At 44.6% G+C, this 20,273-nt stretch overlaps 1 protein-coding gene across 4 annotated transcripts in view; it reads right to left on the bottom strand.

The window, feature by feature from the left end:
* Positions 1–20,273, bottom strand: part of IFT43 (intraflagellar transport 43) — a 101,045-nt gene that overhangs the window by 12,699 nt on the left and 68,073 nt on the right. For 3 of the 4 annotated variants that reach the window (XM_009006366.5, XM_035261114.3, XM_002754129.7), the window contains exons 4-5: positions 12,772–12,804; positions 12,075–12,121 (exon numbers count right to left, since the gene is read on the bottom strand). The exons of the other annotated variant lie outside the window; for it this stretch is intronic. In XM_009006366.5, the coding sequence (XP_009004614.1) occupies positions 12,075–12,121; positions 12,772–12,804 (80 nt within the window). The remainder of the gene's footprint in view (positions 1–12,074; positions 12,122–12,771; positions 12,805–20,273) is intronic. 4 annotated transcript variants of the gene reach the window in all.

The raw sequence follows: 20,273 nt of genomic DNA, 5'->3' as shown, positions 1-20,273 counted from the left end.
CTTCCCACTTCTCGAATCTGTGATGTCATATTGGGAGCTTGAAATCAATCATGGTGGAAGTGTTTACACCACAGACTTGGCAAACACTACCAATCAGGACCTTTCCCCATACATAGAAAGCACATCACTGCTTATCAGCCACGTGACCTCAATGAGTTATTTAACCTCATAAGGTTTTCATTTCCTCCTCTCTAAGTCGGTGATCATCACTGTGTTTCCTTAGAACTGTGAGAATTAACTGAAGCATGGAAGGTAGAGCAGTTAGGTGGAGCAGTTAGCATGAAGGCTGGCTCACGGTAAGAACAAACATTAATTACCAACATCATTTCCTACAAGAATGATTTCTTTTTCAAATTTCTTACCCAATATCCTATAAATAGACCAATGTTTAAAAAGGCAGTGAGACAAAAGAGAGGGCAGCTTAGTCCTTGGACCAGTAAGCACCCATCCACCCTATCCCGGCCCCTGTTCCTGCTATGGATGTGGAGTTCCTATGTATGCATGTGTTAGGAAAGGTTGGGGAGGCTAAGAAAGACCTTAATGTCCAGTCCTAGTAACTTTGAACTTAGAAAAACCAATTGATTTTAAGGAGTGTTATTTGATAAAACATCAGAAGTAGTGTGTTAGGCCATTCTTGCGCTGCTATAAAAAATACTTGAAGCTGGGTACTTTGTAAAGAAAAGAGGTTTAATTGGCTCATGGTTCTGCAGGCTGTATAGGAAACAGTGACCTCTGTTTCTGGGGGGCCTCAGGAAGCTTCCAATCATGGCAGAAAGTGAAGGGGGAGTGGAAATTGAATGGAGAAAGCAGGAGCAAGAGAGAGAGGGAGGGGGAGGCACCACACACTTAAACAGCCTGAACTCACTCACTATCACGAGGACAGCGCCAAGGGGATGGTGCGAAATCACTCATGAGAAATCCAGTCCCAGACTCCAGTCACCTCCCGCCAGGCCCCACCTCCAATACTGGGGATTACAATTCAACTTGAGACTTGGGTGGGGACACATATGCAAATGATATCAAGTAGTTACAGTCATTTTTTAAAAATTAGGAAGGCCAAGGAAGTAGGTTTAGGAGCCACCTATGAAGTCTCATGTGCTTTATTCAGCCTAAGGAAGAAATGGCAACAGAATGAAATGTTCTTACTACGTGAGAGTGGAGTTGGGCCATCAGGGTTTCCACTGATCAGTTCTAAAGAGTTCTTTCTACTTTCTCTCTATGGCAAAGCTGTTTAGGCTCAGAGTGACTCTGCTGTTTGAAGAAGGAGGGATGAAGGATATGGTGAAAGAATTAAGCAGAAAACAAGAGAGAGCCCAAAAGAGAGTTAGAAAGCCTGGAGACAGATGAGCAGGGAGAAGGAGACAGGGACAAGAGAGTGACAGTCCTCTACAGACAGCATGTTTCTAATTCCATTGACAGCCGAGCATCTCACATCTCTTCCAGCCTCATTGCTTGGCTGTATTCAGCCACTTTTACCTGTTTTCCCTGTTGACATGGATAGAAAATTGTTTCAGATCAACCAGATTGCTTCACTCGCAGAATTAAGTTCTCAATCGCCCCTGGCTAGAAGTGGCTCAACCCAACTTGTCCTTTAGGAATTAAACACTTTTTGGTTGGCCAGAAGCATTTATTATTCCTAAGGTGTTGAGGTATTCAATTCTGTCAAAACTGGACCTCAGGATGCAAAAGAGCACAGCCCTCTCCAGTGGAGGTGAGGCACGCCTGCATGCCCGAGAGCTGGCAGCTGCCAGGAGGAGGGGGCTACAATGCCACTCAGTCTTGGCTCTGCTAAAAGGCAATGGTTAAACACAAGAAAGACTGAGTTCGTTTTTAGGCTCCTGTTTTCAGAGACTTTCTACTTTTTAAAGATATATTTTCGAGCTCACAAATTCTTTTGTAACTTGAATTTAGCTCTGAGATCAACTTTTGAAAGTTGAGTCCATATCTAATTGCATATTCAGAGATTATTCCACCTGAATATTCTTCATCTTTTTAAAAAGATAATTTCTTTGCTTCTGTCTGTGTGCCTCTCAATGTCCACCTTCAGTCTCACCTTCTGTCCAGCTGACTTCCTGAGAATGGGGTTGCGGAGCTGGGAGAGACTAAGAAGGCCTGGGGAGGGTTAGAGGGGGACAGAGCTTTGCACTTGCTGTCTCCTCTCCACTCCAGGAGTCACCTCCCTGGCCCCTGACTTCACACCCGCCTTTTCAGAAAACTGCTCTTCCCTCAAGTTGGAGTTTAGAAGTCACTTCTCCAGAGTGGCCTTCCCTCATCCCCCAGTCCAAATCAGGTCTCCAGTCCCTTGGTGCTGTCCTTGAGATGTGAGTGAGTTCTGGTTGTTTAAAAGTGTGTGGCACTTCCCCCTCCCTCTCTCTCTTGCTCCTGCTTTCCCCGGTGACCTGCCTGCTCCCCCTTTGCCTTCTGCCATGAATGGAAGCTTCCTGGCGCCTCCCCAGAAGCAGATGCTGCTGTGCTTCCCATAGAGCCCGCAGAACCGTGAGCCAATTAAACCTCTTTTCTTTATAAATGACCCAGTCCCATGTATTCCTCTCACAGCACCCCGTGCTCTCTCTCATCCTTCCGGGGCTCAGTCACAGTTTGTCCTTTCTTATTTTAATGCTGCGTAACTATTTGCTTAAGCCCTGTTTTCCCAACTAGATTGTAAACTGAATGAGGGCAAAGACAAGGAATGTTGGGATCATCATCACGTCCCCATGCTTAGCCCCATGCATCACAATCACACTCAGCAATATTCAAGAAGGGGTTGTAAATGAGCAAACAAAGAGATGAACTAATGACTTGCCCAAAGTCACCTGTAGAGACTGAGTTCAAGCCTACTCCATATCTGATGTTCCTTCTCTAACACCATACAACTTTCCATGACAGAAGACGTCTAAAGGCCTTCGGGCAAGGTGGAAACTTGACTCTAAGAGCAAGAAGAGGTGATCATGCCATTGAAGGATGGTCATCCCAATTTGGGGGCCATGAGGTCATTTGGGGCTCTGGCTGTCCATCATTCTCCAGCTATTCTCCAGGATCATGAATCCCAACTTCCCTGAAGCATTGTGTCAGCTATAGCTGTAGGTGATTCTACCTAGAATCAGCAAATTAGGTGAGTAGCATTCTTCCTAACTTAATCAAAGGCAGTTTACGTGGGAAGGATGAGTATCTATAGTTGGGAAAGGACCAGAATCAAGACCTTTCTCTGCAGAATCAGCTTCTCTTCCGGTTACCAGGAATTTCTTATTCATTCTTCATGTGGAGTTTCTTCTCATGCCAGGCATCTTTCCTTGAAAGGCCTTTCGCATTCTTTTCCAGCCAGCCAACTCTTATCCATTCTTCAGGACCCAGCACACAGTCTTCCTTTCTCCTGAAGTGCTCTCAGCCCTCAGGGATCAGTTCGTCTTCTGAACTCATGCCCGTTAATGATGTAAACGACTAACACAGGATTGACCATTTGCTGCCTTTGCCATCCATTAAACTGTTGTCTTAGCTATGGAACTTTTGCAGTGGAACTTTTACTTTTTATGCCTTGTCCCCCAACAAAGTTTTGTGCTCCTTTAGATCAGTGCCCCACGAGGTCTGGTGAAGGATTTGCAAATCAGCTCCTAAAGATCTAATCCAACTTGCAGATACATGTTGTTCTGCTTATAAAGTGTTTTTAAAAATTATTTCTGTTTAAGACAAGCCTGACCAACGTGGAGAAACCCTGACTCTACCAAAAATACAAAATTAGCCAGGAGTGGTGGCGCATGCTTGCAATCACAGCTACTCGGAGGCTGAGGCAGGAGAATCTCTTGAACCTGGGAGGCAGAGTTTGTGGTGAGCAAAGATCGCACCATTGCACCCCAGTCTGAGCAACAGGAACAAAACTCCAGCTCAAAAAAATATATTATTTCTGTCATGGGGCCAGGCGCAGTGGCTCATGCCTGTAATCCCAGCACTTTGGGAGGCCGAGGTGGGCAGATCACAAGGTCAGGAGTTCGAGACCAGCCTGGCCAATATATGAAACCCCATCTCTAATGAAAGTACAAGAATTAGCTGGGTGTGGTGGCGGGGACCTGTAATCCCAGCTACTCGGGAGGCTGACGCTGGAAAATTGCTTGAACCCAGGAGGCAGAGGTTGCAGTGAGCCGAGATTGCACCATTGCACTCCAGCCTAGGCGACAGAGCAAGACTTCTATTCCAAAAAAAAAAAATTATTTCTGTCATTTTTAAAAACATGAATTTGAAAACTTTTAAGCTATGCCAGCCATCTCCTCTCTGGGTTCACCACAGGCCCCACCTTTCTTTATTGTCTTATACTTTTCTGTTTCACAGGTTTACATTATCTGCCTGGCTTCTAGATGAGTCTGAGCTGGTAGCCTGGTTGTGGTCTTGCAAATAGTCCCCACGTAGTACATTCTGGTTAAGCCACCTCTGATGTCACTCATTCTCCATTTCTCATTCTGAAAACACACCTAATCTTCAAAGCTCCTTTTCTCTTCTTTTTTTTTGGCGACAGAGTCTCACTCTATCTCCCAGGCTGGAGGGCAGTGGTGAGTGCAGTAGTACAACCTTGGCTCATTGTAACCTCTGCCTCTTGGGTTCAAGTTGAGGAGACGTGTCTCTTTCTGTGTAATTTCTCAGCATTTTACCTCCCTTGCTTCATCCTTGGTATGTGTTGCTTATTCTTTCCTTGGGAAAGAATGCCTCAGCCTCCTGAGTAGCTGAGATTACAGGCATGTGCCACCACACACAACTAATTTTTTAAATTTTATTTTAGTAGAGATGAGATTTCGCTATGTTGGCCAGGCTGATCTTGAACTCCTGACCGGGTGATCCACCCATCTTGGCTTCCCAAAGTACTGAGATTACAGGCGTGACACCGTGCCCGGCCTCTCTGCCATTTTTCTTTTCTCTTTTCTAGAAAGCCTGAAGCATCAATGGATGGAGAAAATGCTTCTCTTCTAACCCTATGTATCAGAGGCCTGGAAGACAGCATGCATCTTCCCAAGGAAAGAATAAGCAACACATACCAAGGGTGAAGCAAGGGAGGTGAAATGCTGAGAAATATAAATAGAGAAAGACACGTCTCCTGAAAGTTGCCTATGAAAGACCAAAAGGAAGAGAAGGAAGGACATTTCCTCACTGGATGAGAAGCTCCTGAAGGGCAAGGACTGTCTCATTCATCAGTACCTCTAGCATCTAGAGCAATACAGGACACAGGAGGTGCTGGATGAAAAGCTGCTGGCTTTCCTCAATCAAATCTAATCTCCAAGGCTGGTGGAAGAAGGAGACTGACTGCTGGAAAGAGGCCCTGATCTTAGATCCTCATTTCTATTCTCTACATTCACGCCTTGTCCTTTGGAAACGGTCACCAATCATGTATCCCTACAAGTGTAAGAAAGTGATCAGCCTCTTCTCAAGTGATAGTGCTCCTTGCACAGACCACCTCAAACAGCCTGGACATGATTTTATTAAGGAACCTCTAGGTTTCCTTACAGGCACCCAAAGATCTGTTTAATGTCTTTGCTGAATGGGCATCCATGGATGATTCAGGGAAATCATTGCAGAGTTTCCCCACCCACTGGATATTCTAAGTTCAAAGGAGCAGCCTTCACTAGCCAACCAAGTAATTCTCTGAGCAAAGATAATTCTAGAAACTAGTTGTATGTAACATATGATTCCTACTGCATAATGGATTCTAAACATTCATACACAGTGAAATGGACTAAGTCAAGTGTGAAGTGTAACATATGAACCGATTTTCCATTAAAGGACTCAAGCATAACTGCATGGAAAACAGATTTATGTTGGAGAAGAGGCATCCCTCCTGGAAGGTAAAAGCAGGAGCACTCTCTGTCAAGAAAGGGTTTTATGCTTCAAACCTCCAGTGCCAAAATTAAGGCCAAATTTCAAATTTCACATACCAAGTTTATGAAGGAAGAAAAAAATACTAGAGGTATTCTTGAAAATAGGTATCTTTCTTCTTTCCATCCTTAATGAAATTTTATTAAGCAGCCCATCAATCATTTTAGGTCCTCTATATTAAAAATCCAGGAGCTGACATTAATGCAACCTACCCGTGGAAGGAGACACCAGTGTATCTGAGAGCTGTATCATTCGCTAGAGCCCAGAGGCTAAGAACAAGGGCTCTGAGGTCAAGATCTGTATTCAGACCCTGATGCTGCCATTTATTAGTTGTGTGACCTTAGGTAAAGGTAAGATTACCTTTCTTTGCCTTAGTCTGCTTTAAAATGGGGAGCTGGGCACAGTGGCACATGCCTATAGTCCAGCATGTTGGGAGACTGAGGTGGGAGGATCGCTTGAGCCCAAGAGTTTGAGGCCAACATGGGCAACATAGAGAGACCCCATCTCTTAAAATATTTTAAATAAATAATAAATAAAATGGGAATAATAAACAATCTAAATGTCTATTAACAACTGAACATACGATGGTATGTCCACACAATGGAATACTACTCAGCAATGAAAATATACAGGCTAATGATACATGCAACAGCCCAGATGAATCTTAAAATCATTACACTGAGTGAAAAAAAACTAGGTGAAAAGAGTAAATACTTATGCTTCCATTTATATACAATTCTAGAAACTGCAAGTATAGTATGAACGACACATCCGTAGTTGCCTAAGGCCAAGGGAGAGAGAGGAAGAATGGGCTGGAAGGGGCATGGAGGAACTTTTGGGGGATGGGAATCTTCTACTTTGTGGCAGGGGTTTCACAGGTATATATATCTGTCAAAACCTAAATTATACACTCTAATAAGGATATCGTTTATTGTATACAAATCAGGCCTTAGTAAAGTTCTTTTTTTCAAAACGTTCCTAGTGATTTGAGACGTAAATGAGAAAAAACGTAGCTGGCACATGGAAAATGTTTGGGAGTAAATGATGATGACAGTGATGCTGGTGGACATTGGGGCATGAGAGCAGAGCCTCCTCGAAGGCAGAGGACCAGAGTTTCTCTCTTTGAGCCCTGTTATTTCATATAAGAATCTCTAAGCTTCATTTTCTTAACATGACAAAGGACAGGTCTGGACAAGATGTCCCAGAGTTCCTTACAGGTGCAACAATTTGATCCTAAAGTGATGAGGCCCTGATGGCAGCCAGTACAACCTTCTAAATCCATGTATTTATAACATGCGTAAACTTTAGTGCTCAGAGGATTCTGCATAACATTTAGCAGTTTCTCCTTGAAATGTAGCATTTCCATGATGAAAAAAGTACAGAAAGCAGAAATTCAGAAGTCCTTTCAAGGGAGTTGGGAATAGGTTCAAGGCAGGGTGGAGAAAAGCCTGGAAAAGCATATGAGTCCAGTAAACTTTCTATAGATTATGAATCCATTTCCTTGTGTTTCCATTTAGAAGTTTCTGCCAAAGAACTCTATAAAACCTTTTTCCTGAGTTTAATGCTTTCCTACTTAAATGACAAGTCTCTTGGTGCTCTGAACAAATACAATACGTGAGCAACTGGGGACTGAATCTGTCCAAAAAGGATGTCCTGCAGCAAACAGCTTGCCCTATACTCACTTCTGCACACCTTCAAGGCTAATCCCCACACTGCAAATAACCTCCCTTCATGAACACACTCCCTCCTGCCGGTTGAAACTGGAGGCTCTAGAATCATTGCTCTAGCATTACAATTCCATGAGCACTGCTCCCGAACCACTTACCCACTTTGCTAATGTCTGCCAGACACTGCCTCCTTCAGTCCTTGGGTACATCCTCTTGGATGGTCACCTTACTGTCCTAGGCAACCAATGGCTGAAGTAGTAGTCTGTGAGGACAGGCAGATCGCAAGTGTGGCCAGCAGCCACCAATATGTGAGCTGACAATTTAGCACTGGGAGAAGCCATCCTAGGTACCTATCTTGGAAAACAGACTCTGAGAACAGAAATGCAAGCTCTCCTATTTAATATTCATTGGGAATTATCAGTGGGTGGAGAAGTCTGGCTGCTCAAAGGAAGTTAGTGGGTAGCGCTAAGGAGAAGATCTGTCAGGAAGATACTGGAAAGTAAAGAAAAAGGCTGGAGAATGATGCAAGTATGGTCTTAGTAAATCTCAGAGTGTGGAGTGATTTTCTGACCTCTAGTGACAACTCTTCCACCTCTACCGCCTCCCCCGCCCACCGCCAGGAATGAGAGGAAGCAGAAGTACTTTTTCACAGGACTCCTGCCCTCTCCGATCCTTAGTCCCTACAGGGTTGTCATATATTCATCAGACAGCTTACTTAAATTCATGCAGATTCCTGGGCCTCGGCTCTAGCTTCTGATTTGTGTACGGCCTGGGAATGTGCATTTTAACCACCATCCCAGAATATTTCATAGATGTTCTTTTTGATCCTCTCCCTAGTTTTGTGATTATCAATTATCTAAGTTTTACACACTTAATCTTCTCTCTTTGTATGTAGTCACGTACAAAGGTAACTGCAAACAAAGACAGAAAAAAGGCTTTGAGACTCGATTTCCACCCATGCGAGAGTAACTGGTACTACTAGACTTGCCCTTTTGCTATAAACAACTAGAAAATTGGAGGAAAAATATATGGTATTACTGTTTCCAGACACTGGATAATGGGCAGCCTAGGACTGTGATTCCTGAGAGCAGGAAAACAGAAGTAAGCCCTAGGTCACTAGCGGTCATTCCTGGACTCTGGCACAGCTTGGGGCAGTCCTACAAAGAGCGTGGAGGTCTCACTGAGTTGAAGAGGGACTGAAGTTTAGTGAGGTTAAGTGGCTGAAATTTTAGAAGTGAAGTCTGAAAAGACTGGGGTGCTATGAGGAGGAAAAGCTCTAGAAGTCAAGACTGACTGGATACTGAGCTATGCCTCTGCACGGTGAAACTCCATAAGCCTGAGCAGACTTGGGCACAAGCCCCTTGACTTAGAGGGGGTTACGCATTATAATATTTCAGACGAGATCTGGCACATGCAGGGTGGTATGGCCGTAGATATATGCCATATGTATTTCATATGAAATACATTATGTATTTCAATGACTACTGTAAAGGTGTGAGCTGAACCAACCCCAGCACTTACACAGAACTGGAGGAGGCTCAGCTCCACTCAACCACAGTACAGAGATCTCATTGATCAACCAGGCATTAGTGTTTAGGGCTAACTCTAGACCTGCCCTAATAAAGCTTAAAAACAATTCTCAAAATGATCAAATTGATTGAAAAAAATATTAACTGCTTACCAAAACAAATACAGATGTTCCTCAATATACAATGGTTTGACTTAATGCATTTTCAACTTCATGACGGTGCAAAAGCAATACATGTTCAGTACGGTCCTTGACTTAAGGGGGGGTTATACATTATGATATTTCTATTTATGTTACAATATTTTCAACTCACAATGGGTTGATCCAGATGTAACCTCACTGCAAGTTGAAGAGCATCTATATGTCATTCTTTAAAGGAAGACAAGATCCAGATTCAACATAACTATATTCACAATGTCCAGCATCCAATCAAAACCTACTAATCATGTGAAGAAGCAGAAAACTATGACTTGTAACCAGAAGAAAAATCAGTTTTAGAAACAGACTCAGAAAAGACAGAATGGAATCAGCAGCAAAAGAACATGAAAACAGTTAATACAGGCTGAGCACCCTAATCTGAGCATTTCAGATTTTGATTCTGGGATTTGGGATGCTCAACTGGACAAGCATAATGCAAATATTCCAAAATCTGAAAAAAATCTGAAGTCTGAAACACTTCTGGTCCTAAGCATCTGAGGGATACTCAGTCCATAAAAAGGCTACTACCAAGGATGTAAGAAAAAGTAACAGAATGAGAAGATAATGGAATACTGTAAAAAAGAACTAAATGGAGCTTCTAGAACTGAAAAACACATATAAAATAATAATTCACTAGATGGGCTTAACAGCAGACTGGACATTGTAGAAAAGACCAGGTACACAGCAAGAGAAAGTATCCAGGTTGAAGCACGGAGAAAAACAGTAGACTGAAAAACAAACAAGAAACACCAGCCTCAGTGACCTGTGGAGACAAGTGTTTGGACATACAAGAGTCCCAGAAGGAGTGGGGGTGAAGAAAAATATACTTAAAGAAATACTGGCTAAAATTTTCTGAATCTGACAAAAACTATAAACCCATGGACTTAAGAAGTTCAAGTAGGATAAACACAAAGAAGACCTCGCCAAGGCACATCATGACCAAATTGCTGAAAATAACTGATAATGGAGAAGAAATCTTAAAAGCAGATGGAGGAAAGATACATTACATACGGGGGAACAAAGAGAAGAACAACGATTGTCTTCTCATCAGAAACAATGGAGGCCGGGCAAGATGGCTTATGCCTATTACAGGCGGGTGGATCACTTGAGGTCAGGAGTTTGAGACCAGCCTGGCCAACATGGTGAAACCCCATCTCTACCAAATATACAAAAATTAGCCAGGTGTGGTGGTGGGCACCTGTAATCCCAGCTACTGAGAGCCTGAGGCAGAAGAATTACTTGAACCCACAAGGTAGAGGTTGCAGTGAGACGAGATTGCAGCATTGCACTCCAGCCTGGATGATGGAGTGAGACCCTGTGGGGAGGGGAGGGCAGGAGAGGGGAGGGCAGGAGAGGGGAGGGGAGGGCAGCAGGCCAAAGATAGAATATACTTAAAGAAATATTGGCTAGGCCAAAAACAATAAAATAACTATTTAAAATGCTAAAAGAAAAAAATTGTCAGCCTAGAATTCCATGTCTGGTAAAAAGCTGAGGATGACATTTTCAGACAAATAAAGCAGACAGACTTTCTTGCCAGACCACCTGTTCTAGAAAATAATGATGAAGTTTTTCAGGTGCAAGGAAACTGATACCAGATAGAAACTAGGATCTACACAAACAAACAAGGAGTGTGGAAATGATACAAATAAGTGTGTCTAAAAAAAAGGCTTTAATAATTTGGGGCCAGGCACTGTGGCTCACGCCTGTAATCCCAGCACTTTGGGAGGCCGAGGAAGGAGAATCACTTGAGGTCAGGAGTTCGAGACCAGCCTGGCCAACATGGTGAAACCCTATGTCTACTGAAAATATAAAAATTAGCCAGGCGTGGTGGCAGACACCTGTAATCTCAGCTACTCAGGAGGCTGAGGCAGGAGAATCGCTTAAACCTGGGAGGTGGAGGTTGCAGTGAGTCAAGACTGTGCCACAGTACACCAACCTGGGTGACAGACTGAGACCCTGCCTCAAAATAATAACAACAGCAATAATCATTTGGGTCCCAAGCATAATCTTCTCCCTAGAAGGCTTCATTTTAGAGACACACACAAACTTCACCTTGCCTCCTGATGCTTGAACACAGGCTTCTACTCTGCCACAGCTACTTGCCTTTTTAGTACTGCTTTCCCTGAGTTTATGTTAATGGCCTAGTTATCTAGCCATTAACTAACTACTCTGCGTTGGGCACTGGAGATGCAAAGATAAATAACACGTGTTGTCTGCCATTAGGGAGCTTAGAGTCTGGTGGGAAAACAATCAAGCCAACAAAGAGTTAAAGCACAGTATGTCCTAACCATGCACAAACCCTAGTTCTAGTCACTTAGCAACTCTGACCTTAGACAACTTTAACCTCTCCGTTCCTCCGCTTCCACAACTGTAGAATGGGGATAACAGTAATACTACGGGGTTGTGGGGAGAAAATGCTTTAACGTGTGTAAAGTGGAAGGACAGTGCCTGGGACAGAGTCAACACCTCGTAAACATTTGTTAGCCGGGTCGTTACTACAGTGTTGGTTTGCCAAGGAGGTCAGAGGAGTGTGGAGAAAGAACATCCGGTCAGAGAGGGAGTGGGATGGGAAGGGAAGACGTTTCAGGGGAAGGGATGCTTCTGCTGACCTTTTGAAGGATAAGCAGTGTTAGCAGATACAGAAGGGAGGGATTCTCTGGATAGAGGTGGCAGCATTCAGCAAGGCGTGGAGATGTGAGTCAGTGTGTGTCGGGAGACCACTGCAAATGTCTTCAGTAATGCTGCAGCCAACAGTGTCTTAGCTACAACCTGAGAAGCGTCCTGGGGCCTCTCTAGAAGACCTTTTGGCATCCTCCCAGAGCTCTTACCTCCTTCGCAATCTGATCCATTCAGGCTCTGCTGTTTGAGGCGAATACTGCCCCCAAAAAAGAAGAAAAGGAGAGCAGAAAATGAGTTTCAAACACAGAAAGGAGCATCCCAAATGCTTATTGTATCCATTCTTTCTCCTAGATGAAAACGTCCCTGGACCTGCTTTTCTCTTTCAACTTGGTCAAACCTAATTAGGCCACTGGGTATGCCATGTGTGGTTGCACAGGCTGTGCCATGTGCTACCCCAGAGGACAGCAGCACATAGACTATGACACGAATGCTCCCTCTGCCCCGGGGAATGGGACACTGGGTGGCCCTGCCTTCACAGCCAGCTTTATCCAGAAAACTTCTTTCTTTTCTGATTCAAGTCTTATGAGAAAGCTAGGCTTAAAAGCTGGGATTGCTTCTCCCCATCTATATCAATAATGCAGGAGGCATGGGCCAGGTACCCTGGTATCTGGACATAGTATTCTAAAAACCACACAGTGGGAGACAGGACATGGGCATCAATGCCAGAGTCCAGACCTTCAGCTGAGGAAGCAGGATTAACCAAACCTCGGATTCGTCAGGCATAAACCACTCTAGCCCCAGACTTCTAACGCTGTGGTCAACATAGGTGGAACAGATGAAGTGCCACCAGGACAGCACTGCTGACCGAGATCAACGTGGGATACCGTAAGAACACTGGAAACGTACTCTTCTATTTCTTCAGCAGCTTTCCTCCTAAACCTGAAAAAAAAAAAAAAAAGAAAAGAAAAGACAAGGTTTTTGAGAGCCCACTGGTCTCAGGCACTTGGGTAGTATCTTGAGGGGGGGTTTCAAAAGCGGAGGCAAATGAGTGTATCTCAAGTGCTTTATGTGTCTGCAGTCCTCTTTAGAGGAGAGCCCCACAGCCGGCATGAGAGCGCTGAAGATGCTGTAGTGCCTTCTACAGCTTGTATCGGCCTAACTCCAAACTGAATTGTTGAGAGTTTAAGCGCAGATTGAGCGAGAAGCTTAAAATTCAAATAGATACAGGTGATTGCTTTTCTTTCAGCAATTAACTGACTGATTTATAGAGCGTTTTCTTAGGACTAAGGCTCGGGGTCTTACTTGTGCCGTTAGCTGTCAGCACCTGCAGCTTCCAACGCACAAAAAGAGATGTCCTAGACTCGTGTTCAGGCTTCAGCCTTAGGAACTGCTTTTCCGTGTCCTTCACACAAAGGAAGAGGAGACCTTCTGAGTGATGCTGGGTGAGTAGTGCCAGGCCGGGCTGACACACACGCGTATCTACGGCAGTGGGTCTCACACGCTAGTGTGCATAACAACCATCCGTAGAGCCTGTTAGATAGCACGTCGGTGGGCTTGGCGGGGAGATTTCTGAATCAGCTGGTCTGGGGGAGGCAGAGCCCAGGAATATGCATTTTAAAATTCTAATCTAAGTAGGTCACTACTCACACTTTGAGAAACACTGATACGAAGTTTTCTACTAAGACTGGTGAAATGTTGATGATTATTCAAGTTGAATATTGAATACATGGTGATTACATTTCTTTATGTCTGAAAACTTCCACAATTCTGTTATTGTGGGTTTTCTGTTTGTTTTAAATGAATTATTTTAAGTCAGAAATCTAGCACCATGATGAGCAAGAGCAAAGGGTGGGGGCAAAGAGTGGCAAATGGTCTGGAGGCAGGAAGTAGACCTTGACAGGGGCCACCAGCCTCGCCAATAAGAATAAGAACTAGTTTCTCGGAGCCAACCAAAAATTCTGGCAAAACACAAATAACTCCCCTGCCAAAAGTATAATTCTACATGTATTTTTGGTCAATTAAAAAATGAAAAATTCGGCTAGGCACAGTGGCTCACACCTGTAATCCTAGCACTTTGGGATGCCAAGGTGGGTGGATCACTTGAGGTCCAGAGTTCGAGACCAGCCTGACCAACATGGTGCCCCGCCCTGCCCCATCTCTACTAAAAATACAAAAATTAGCTGGGTATGGTGGCAGGCACCTGTAATCCCAGCTATTCAGAGGCTGAGACAGGAGAACTTCTTGAACACAGAAGGTGGAGGTTGTGGTGAGCAGAGATCGCCCTGCTGCACTCCAGCCTGGGTAACAGAGTGAGATTCTGTCTTGAAAAACATTAATGAAATAAAATTAAAAATTGTAAAATAATTTTTAAAAGTAAGGCAAAGTTTAAATGGATTGCTTTCCATGGAACTTAATTCTCTAACAACTGTACTATTTTTAAAAAGAAAGAATGACGGCTGAAGTGAAGTAGGCGAGTGGGTAGGTCAAGCTGGAAGAACAGGGTATAACAACTCTAAGGGAATCTGCCAGGGTGCAGTTTTCCACCCTTAAAGAGAGATAAAGGAGACTCAGCAATGAGGGTTAGGAGGGCCGAAGGGGACAGAATGGGCAGTGGGAGGGCACCAAAGGGAAAGCACTGCAGGGTGCCCAGGGCATCCCCGGCCTGGTGTTGCTGGATGCTATAGACTTCCAATGCCTGTTCTAAGTCAAGGGAATCCTAAAGGAAGAGCACCCAGTAGCCACCAAAGCTACCTTCTGTCTGTATGAGAGAAGAGAAGCTGTCTTCCCAGCTCACCCCATTCCCGAGGACCAATGCCTCTAATTGTCCTCATGAAGTTAAACTCTGTACCCACACTGTCCAAATGACGCAGCTAATGTCACCATGGGTAGAAGTGCTTGGATGAAAAGAGGGATAAGGGAAGAATCCTGGGATTAAAGAGGCTAGGAAGACAAGCTGGAGCCTTCGCTGTGTGCATAAGAGACACATTCATCTCCAATTACCCTCAGGAGTTATGACCGAATCGTTCCTTCCCTACACAATGTGCGGTGGCAAAACCAGCGGCGATTCTGTCTGAAGGAAACAATAATGATAATGCTAATCTTTGGGGGGAGGCTGATTAATTGCCATTTATCCACTCAACATCCAAAAGGGGGATGAGTTTAATATTCAGCTTAATTGCTGCTGAGCCCACATCCTGTTCTCTCTCCCTCTAGGGGGAGCCCAAGGACTCTCCCCCTTCTCTTTTCTCCCAGCGGAGGAAGGAGAAAGATTCAGTGGAGTCCTCAAGGACGGGCAGCAGGGATGCCCTCAGGTGGCGTGTTCTCTCTCTCTTTCTCTGCCAGAAATAACAGGTTCTGGGAGAGCGCTGAGTGGGAGGGTGCGCCCGGCCTCTGATCTGGGTCACAGACGGACACTGGCTACTTCCCAGCCTCATCTAGCTTGCAGATGAGTTTGATCTAAACCACACTGCTGTCTATTTTTTGTTTTGTTCTGTTTTAATGTAAATCCATTGCCAAAATGGGGAAATTCTGTATAAAAATCCAAATTTCTGGACTCTTAACTTTTTAGTTTATCTTTAAACTGACAATACTGGATGTGCACCAGATGAACCCCAGCTCCCCCAAACCCCGCGTTGCTCCCGAACACTGGGGGTCCAGAACCAGTCCTGAATCATGGAATCCACACTGCTGGTTTTCCAATAGGAGTGAGGAGTCTGGCAAAGTGTGTCCTGTAGCTATGCAGCTATCGAATGTAATGAAAGAATCCTTTAAATTAGCCTGCTCAGCCATGAAGCTGCCGAGTACTCAGTGGTGCACAAGACTCATCCCAGAGGCTTTTTCAATGTACACGGGCTGGGCTTACTTCTAATCCCCCGAGGTAGTAACTTCTAGAAATGGGACCTAGTCACGTAGATGAGACTCCCTGCCCTAAGCCTTGAGACATTCAGCTGAATACTCCAGTTGCTAAGCCGCAAAACTGAAACTTATTTGCCTTCTCCTCCCAACAAAAGACAAAGTGGGGAGCGTGTTTTAGGAAAACTGGCAGAGTATACTTCTTTATAGAAATGTGAATATGCAAATAATTCGTGTATGTATCTCAGGACTATGACTGAAGGTGCCATTCTGAAATAAAACCTCACTTTACAGATTTACTTTATCTGCCTGGTCCTCAAAGGCACCCGGGCTAGTGCAGTGATACAGAGCCCAGCAAAAGACACAGAAGCTAGCACGATGTTTTTTAAGCTTCAGGTCATGATCCACTAGGTGAGTCATGAAACCGGGTTAGAAGATCACCACCACCTTTTCTTTCCTTTTAAAATTTCTTTCATCTTTCTTTTTTAATAGCATAGAAAACACAATGTGGTGAAAATAGTAAGGACAGCTATTAGGTAGACGTTTTGTTTTCTGTTTTATATATACATATACCCAGTCATGAAGCATATTTTATTTTTTATTAATTAATTTCTTTTTTCTTTTGTTTTAGAGACAGGGTCTCACCCTTTGGCCCAGAGTGAAGTTGGGAGCATGGCTCGCTTTGGCCTCAAAGGCCTGGGCTCATGTTATCCTCCCACCTCAGCCTCCTGAGTAGCTGGGACTACACGTGCATGCCCTGTGCCTGGCGATTTTTTTTTCTATTTATTGTAGAAACAGGGCCTCACTATGTTGTCCAGGCTGCTCTTAAACTCCTGGCCTCAAGTGATTCTCCTGCTTTCACCTCCCAAAGCACTGGGATTATAGGCATGAGCCACTGTGCTCAGCCCTGAGTGTATTCTTAAACTACTGGTGACAGATTAAAAACAAGCAAGCAAGCAAACAAACAAGAACCTAAAACACAGCAGTCTACCACAGTCCACAGGGCAGGTAATCAGAGAAGCATCTGATGCGGAAGTTCCGCCTCCCAGACTGTGTGGGGACAGAGGTTGAGGTAAAGAGTTACAGGTTCAGGAGCACCTCTTCACAGATGCTTCATTCCCAACTTCTGAGGAAACTGAGGCTGCGGACGAGGCCTTATTTGAGACATTCAGCTGAATATTCCAAGTGCTAAGCAGCAAAACTGAAACTCATTTGCCTTCTCCTCCCAACCTGACTACTTTCTTCTAACAGAAGTGCTAATGAACGTGGACTTCACCTAAAGGATGAGGGGAGGAAGAAACAGCAAGAGGCCTGAATGGTCCACTAGGCGAAGTCTCTGTTCCTGAGTGATCCCAAAATTCATGCCCGAGTCGGCGGTGTTCGTGGAAATTGAGCAGGTGCTCTCCAGCACACCAGACCCAGAGCAAGCCAGATCCGATTAGACATGCTTGTTCAATATTCAAAATGTAAAACATAGAGGCTGCTGAACCAGCACTTTGAAAAGTTAATTAAATGCCAGGTTTCTTTTTAAGAGCTACTCCATCACTCACTGATTGCTTTGGCCATTTTGCAGAATGAAGTTTGAACCCGGGACAATGAGAGTAAACGTTCTCTCTCACCTCCTCCGCCTTGTGGAGCTGGGTGAGTGAGGAAACACACACCGGCTGCCCCTCCCCATATCACGGCAGTCTCTGATGGCCCTCTCCAAATTGCCTAGAACGCTCAGCCACGAAGCTGCCAAGTGCTCAGAATCGTGGCCTCTCAGGTAGAGGACATGAAGGTGAAGGGTGCTGTCTTGCTGTTGTGACCTGCATTGAAAGCCGAGTCCCTCAGCCCCACACTCACCCAGGCCCCTCCAGGTCTTCATCCCAGCTTCTCTCTGACCTATGCTTAGCCTCTCCTGCTTGGTTCAATGCACCTACTCTCAACTCTCAGGGGAAAGAAAGCCCAGTCCCGGCCCCCAGCCCGCCCTTCCTTTATGCCACCCCATCCCCTACGAGTCTGCCCTGAGAAGGATGACAATAGTCAACACTTACGAAGCTTGTTAGGCACCAGCCACTGTCATTGTAGTGTCACTGTAATACTATTATACAATTATATAATCACACATGTCCTGTATAGTGTACATTATCTTATTTCAGTATCATAGTACCTGATTTTATTCCCTCTGTTTCACAGGTGAGGAGCTCGGAGAGATAAGTAACTTGCCTAAGGTCACCTACCTAGAGAGTGGTAGGGCCAGAATGCAAGCAGGGTGTCTGCCTCCGAAGCTCAGTTCCCAACCCTCACACCATGGAGACATGCAGGCATTCTACACCATGGGAAATGCTCCTCTGCTTCAAATCCAACTAATATTCTTCATATTTCCTTGGTAAATGGTACCAAGCTGTGAGAGAGAAGGCAAATATTCCCAGATCATCCTTTCAACTTACGGTAGGGCTACAGCTTTGTCAGTCCTGACGATTTGGTAGTTAATGCCGGTTTAATTGTTCTGTGATTTATTATATACTTTATTTACAATGCAACAGTGTGCATCATGGCAAAAAAAGAGATCCTGTCCTGCTAAGTCACCTTTCTCTCCATGTTCCCCCCTTTCTGAATTTCTTTTGCTCAAATGTAATCCCTTTCTTTGGCATTTAGAGCCCACACTGACACTCGGTGGTGTGATTTGGGCAACTGAGCACAAGCTTGATCCCAGGGGCACATCTGTGACTTCAGCCACATGGGGCCGGGGCGGAATCTTGGATCCTCATAGTTTTATTCCCGCCTGTGGGGTCTGTCTCCTCCCTGCTGCATCAAGGGACCTTATCTAGCCATCACAATCAAGTGTGACTAGCAAGTAGTTATGACCCCCAACTGCAGGGACCCCATGAACTTCTGGGGAAGAGACCGCAAAACAACCTGGATTCCCCGTCACCAGACAGAAGGCCTTGACTGCGGCAACATGGGTTATGCGCTGAAGGGTAAAAGGCAACCGTAATGTAGACATCATCTCAGTTAAAATGTTTCTCTCGAGTTTAATGGAAGACTGCAGAGATGTAAATGGAGATAAAGTACCACGGCTCAGAGAACAGCCAGGATGCTATCTTTATGCAGCATGACAATGTTCAGTGGTTAATTAGACACCGTTAACCTATTTTAGCAAGGGACATAACTGGGATAAATGGGGGGAAGTGTCCTTGAAGTCTCTTAATATCCACAGCACATACTGGACCCTAGACCCACCTCCCTGCTGCAAGGAAGAGCAGGCCTAAAATAGACCAAAGTGCCAAGCACATGGAGCCTCGCCTGTCCCTGGGAAGGCCCCGTGCGAGTCCACCCCTCATGGATCACTCTGACTCAGGGAGGAACGTGAAGGGTTTGGATGAGTGGTTCTGACTATAACTTACTGCAGGTGAGAGAAGCACCAAAGCCATACTGAGGCACCTGCATGGTGCCCATGACAACAGAAGGCACTCTGGAGCGGGGGCCAAATGCATGAAGAAACACTGGCCGGGGAAGAGCAGGAGAGAGACACCAACTACACCGATGCCGAAACTACTTTACATTTAGAAATGTCAAGTAAAGATTTCCTCCTCTGGAGAGAAAAAATCAAAATGCCATTTTCTTGCAAGGTTTTCTACCCTGACAATTTTTTAATGTCCAATCAAAACCTCACAGTTGCCACCAAGTCTCACTGAGGTAAATTTTACCAAGGCATGAGAGAGAAGGCAGTATTTCCAGATCATCTAATGTCACCAGCAAATCCAGAAGCAAGGCTATTTTATAAATGCGTGACCTGCCAAATGAGCCTTCCCAGTGAAAACCCAAATCTGAGAAAGGAGAGATCTGCCACTGCCATCCTGGCTACACTGCTCATTCCATCCCAGGCAGCGGACTGGGTAATTGGGGTCCCTCTGCTCTAAGCTGCCCCCACATCTACAATACTCATTAAAAGCTAGATATTTCTCATGAACTGAAGTTTTCCTTGTCCAGTAGATTTCTCCTCATTTAAATCTCCCGTGAACACTTAAGTCACTACCCCCTTTCCCCTCAGTTTCTAGTTCTTGCCATTCATGGGTTTAGCATCTAGTATATGCTAGTAGGTACCATATTTTCTTCCTTCTTTTAAAAAAACAGGCAGGTATTCCCTAACAGCCAAATTTTGGCACTTGAGAGTTTGAGGTCACACTAGACCATATTTAGCCCCCGTCCGCACAGTTCATCGGTAAGATGTCTGGTAGGAAGACAAAAACCCATGCCCATGTCCTGGTTATGGACTGCCAAAGGCCCAGTGAATCACAAGGCAATTCCTGTGGAAAGGTTGCCCCCTGCTGGTCATATTAAAAAATGACAGCTTTGTTTGCTTCCAACTAAATGTACCCAAAAAAAAAAAAGGTTGAAATACACAGAAACACTTTGAGTAGCTACAGTTATGGGAACGTATATAATGTAATATGCCTGCCATCAAGAAAAGGCATCAGACTTTATAACTCTAGAGGTTTTGGGCATCTCTAATGAACATTTTTTTATTCAGGAAACCATTATTGGATCACTAATCATCTAGGCATGAGTGA

Source organism: Callithrix jacchus, chromosome 8 (assembly GCF_049354715.1).
Source record: "Callithrix jacchus isolate 240 chromosome 8, calJac240_pri, whole genome shotgun sequence".
NCBI lineage: Eukaryota > Metazoa > Chordata > Mammalia > Primates > Cebidae > Callithrix > Callithrix jacchus.
This window is presented reverse-complemented; position numbering and strand designations above follow the sequence as displayed.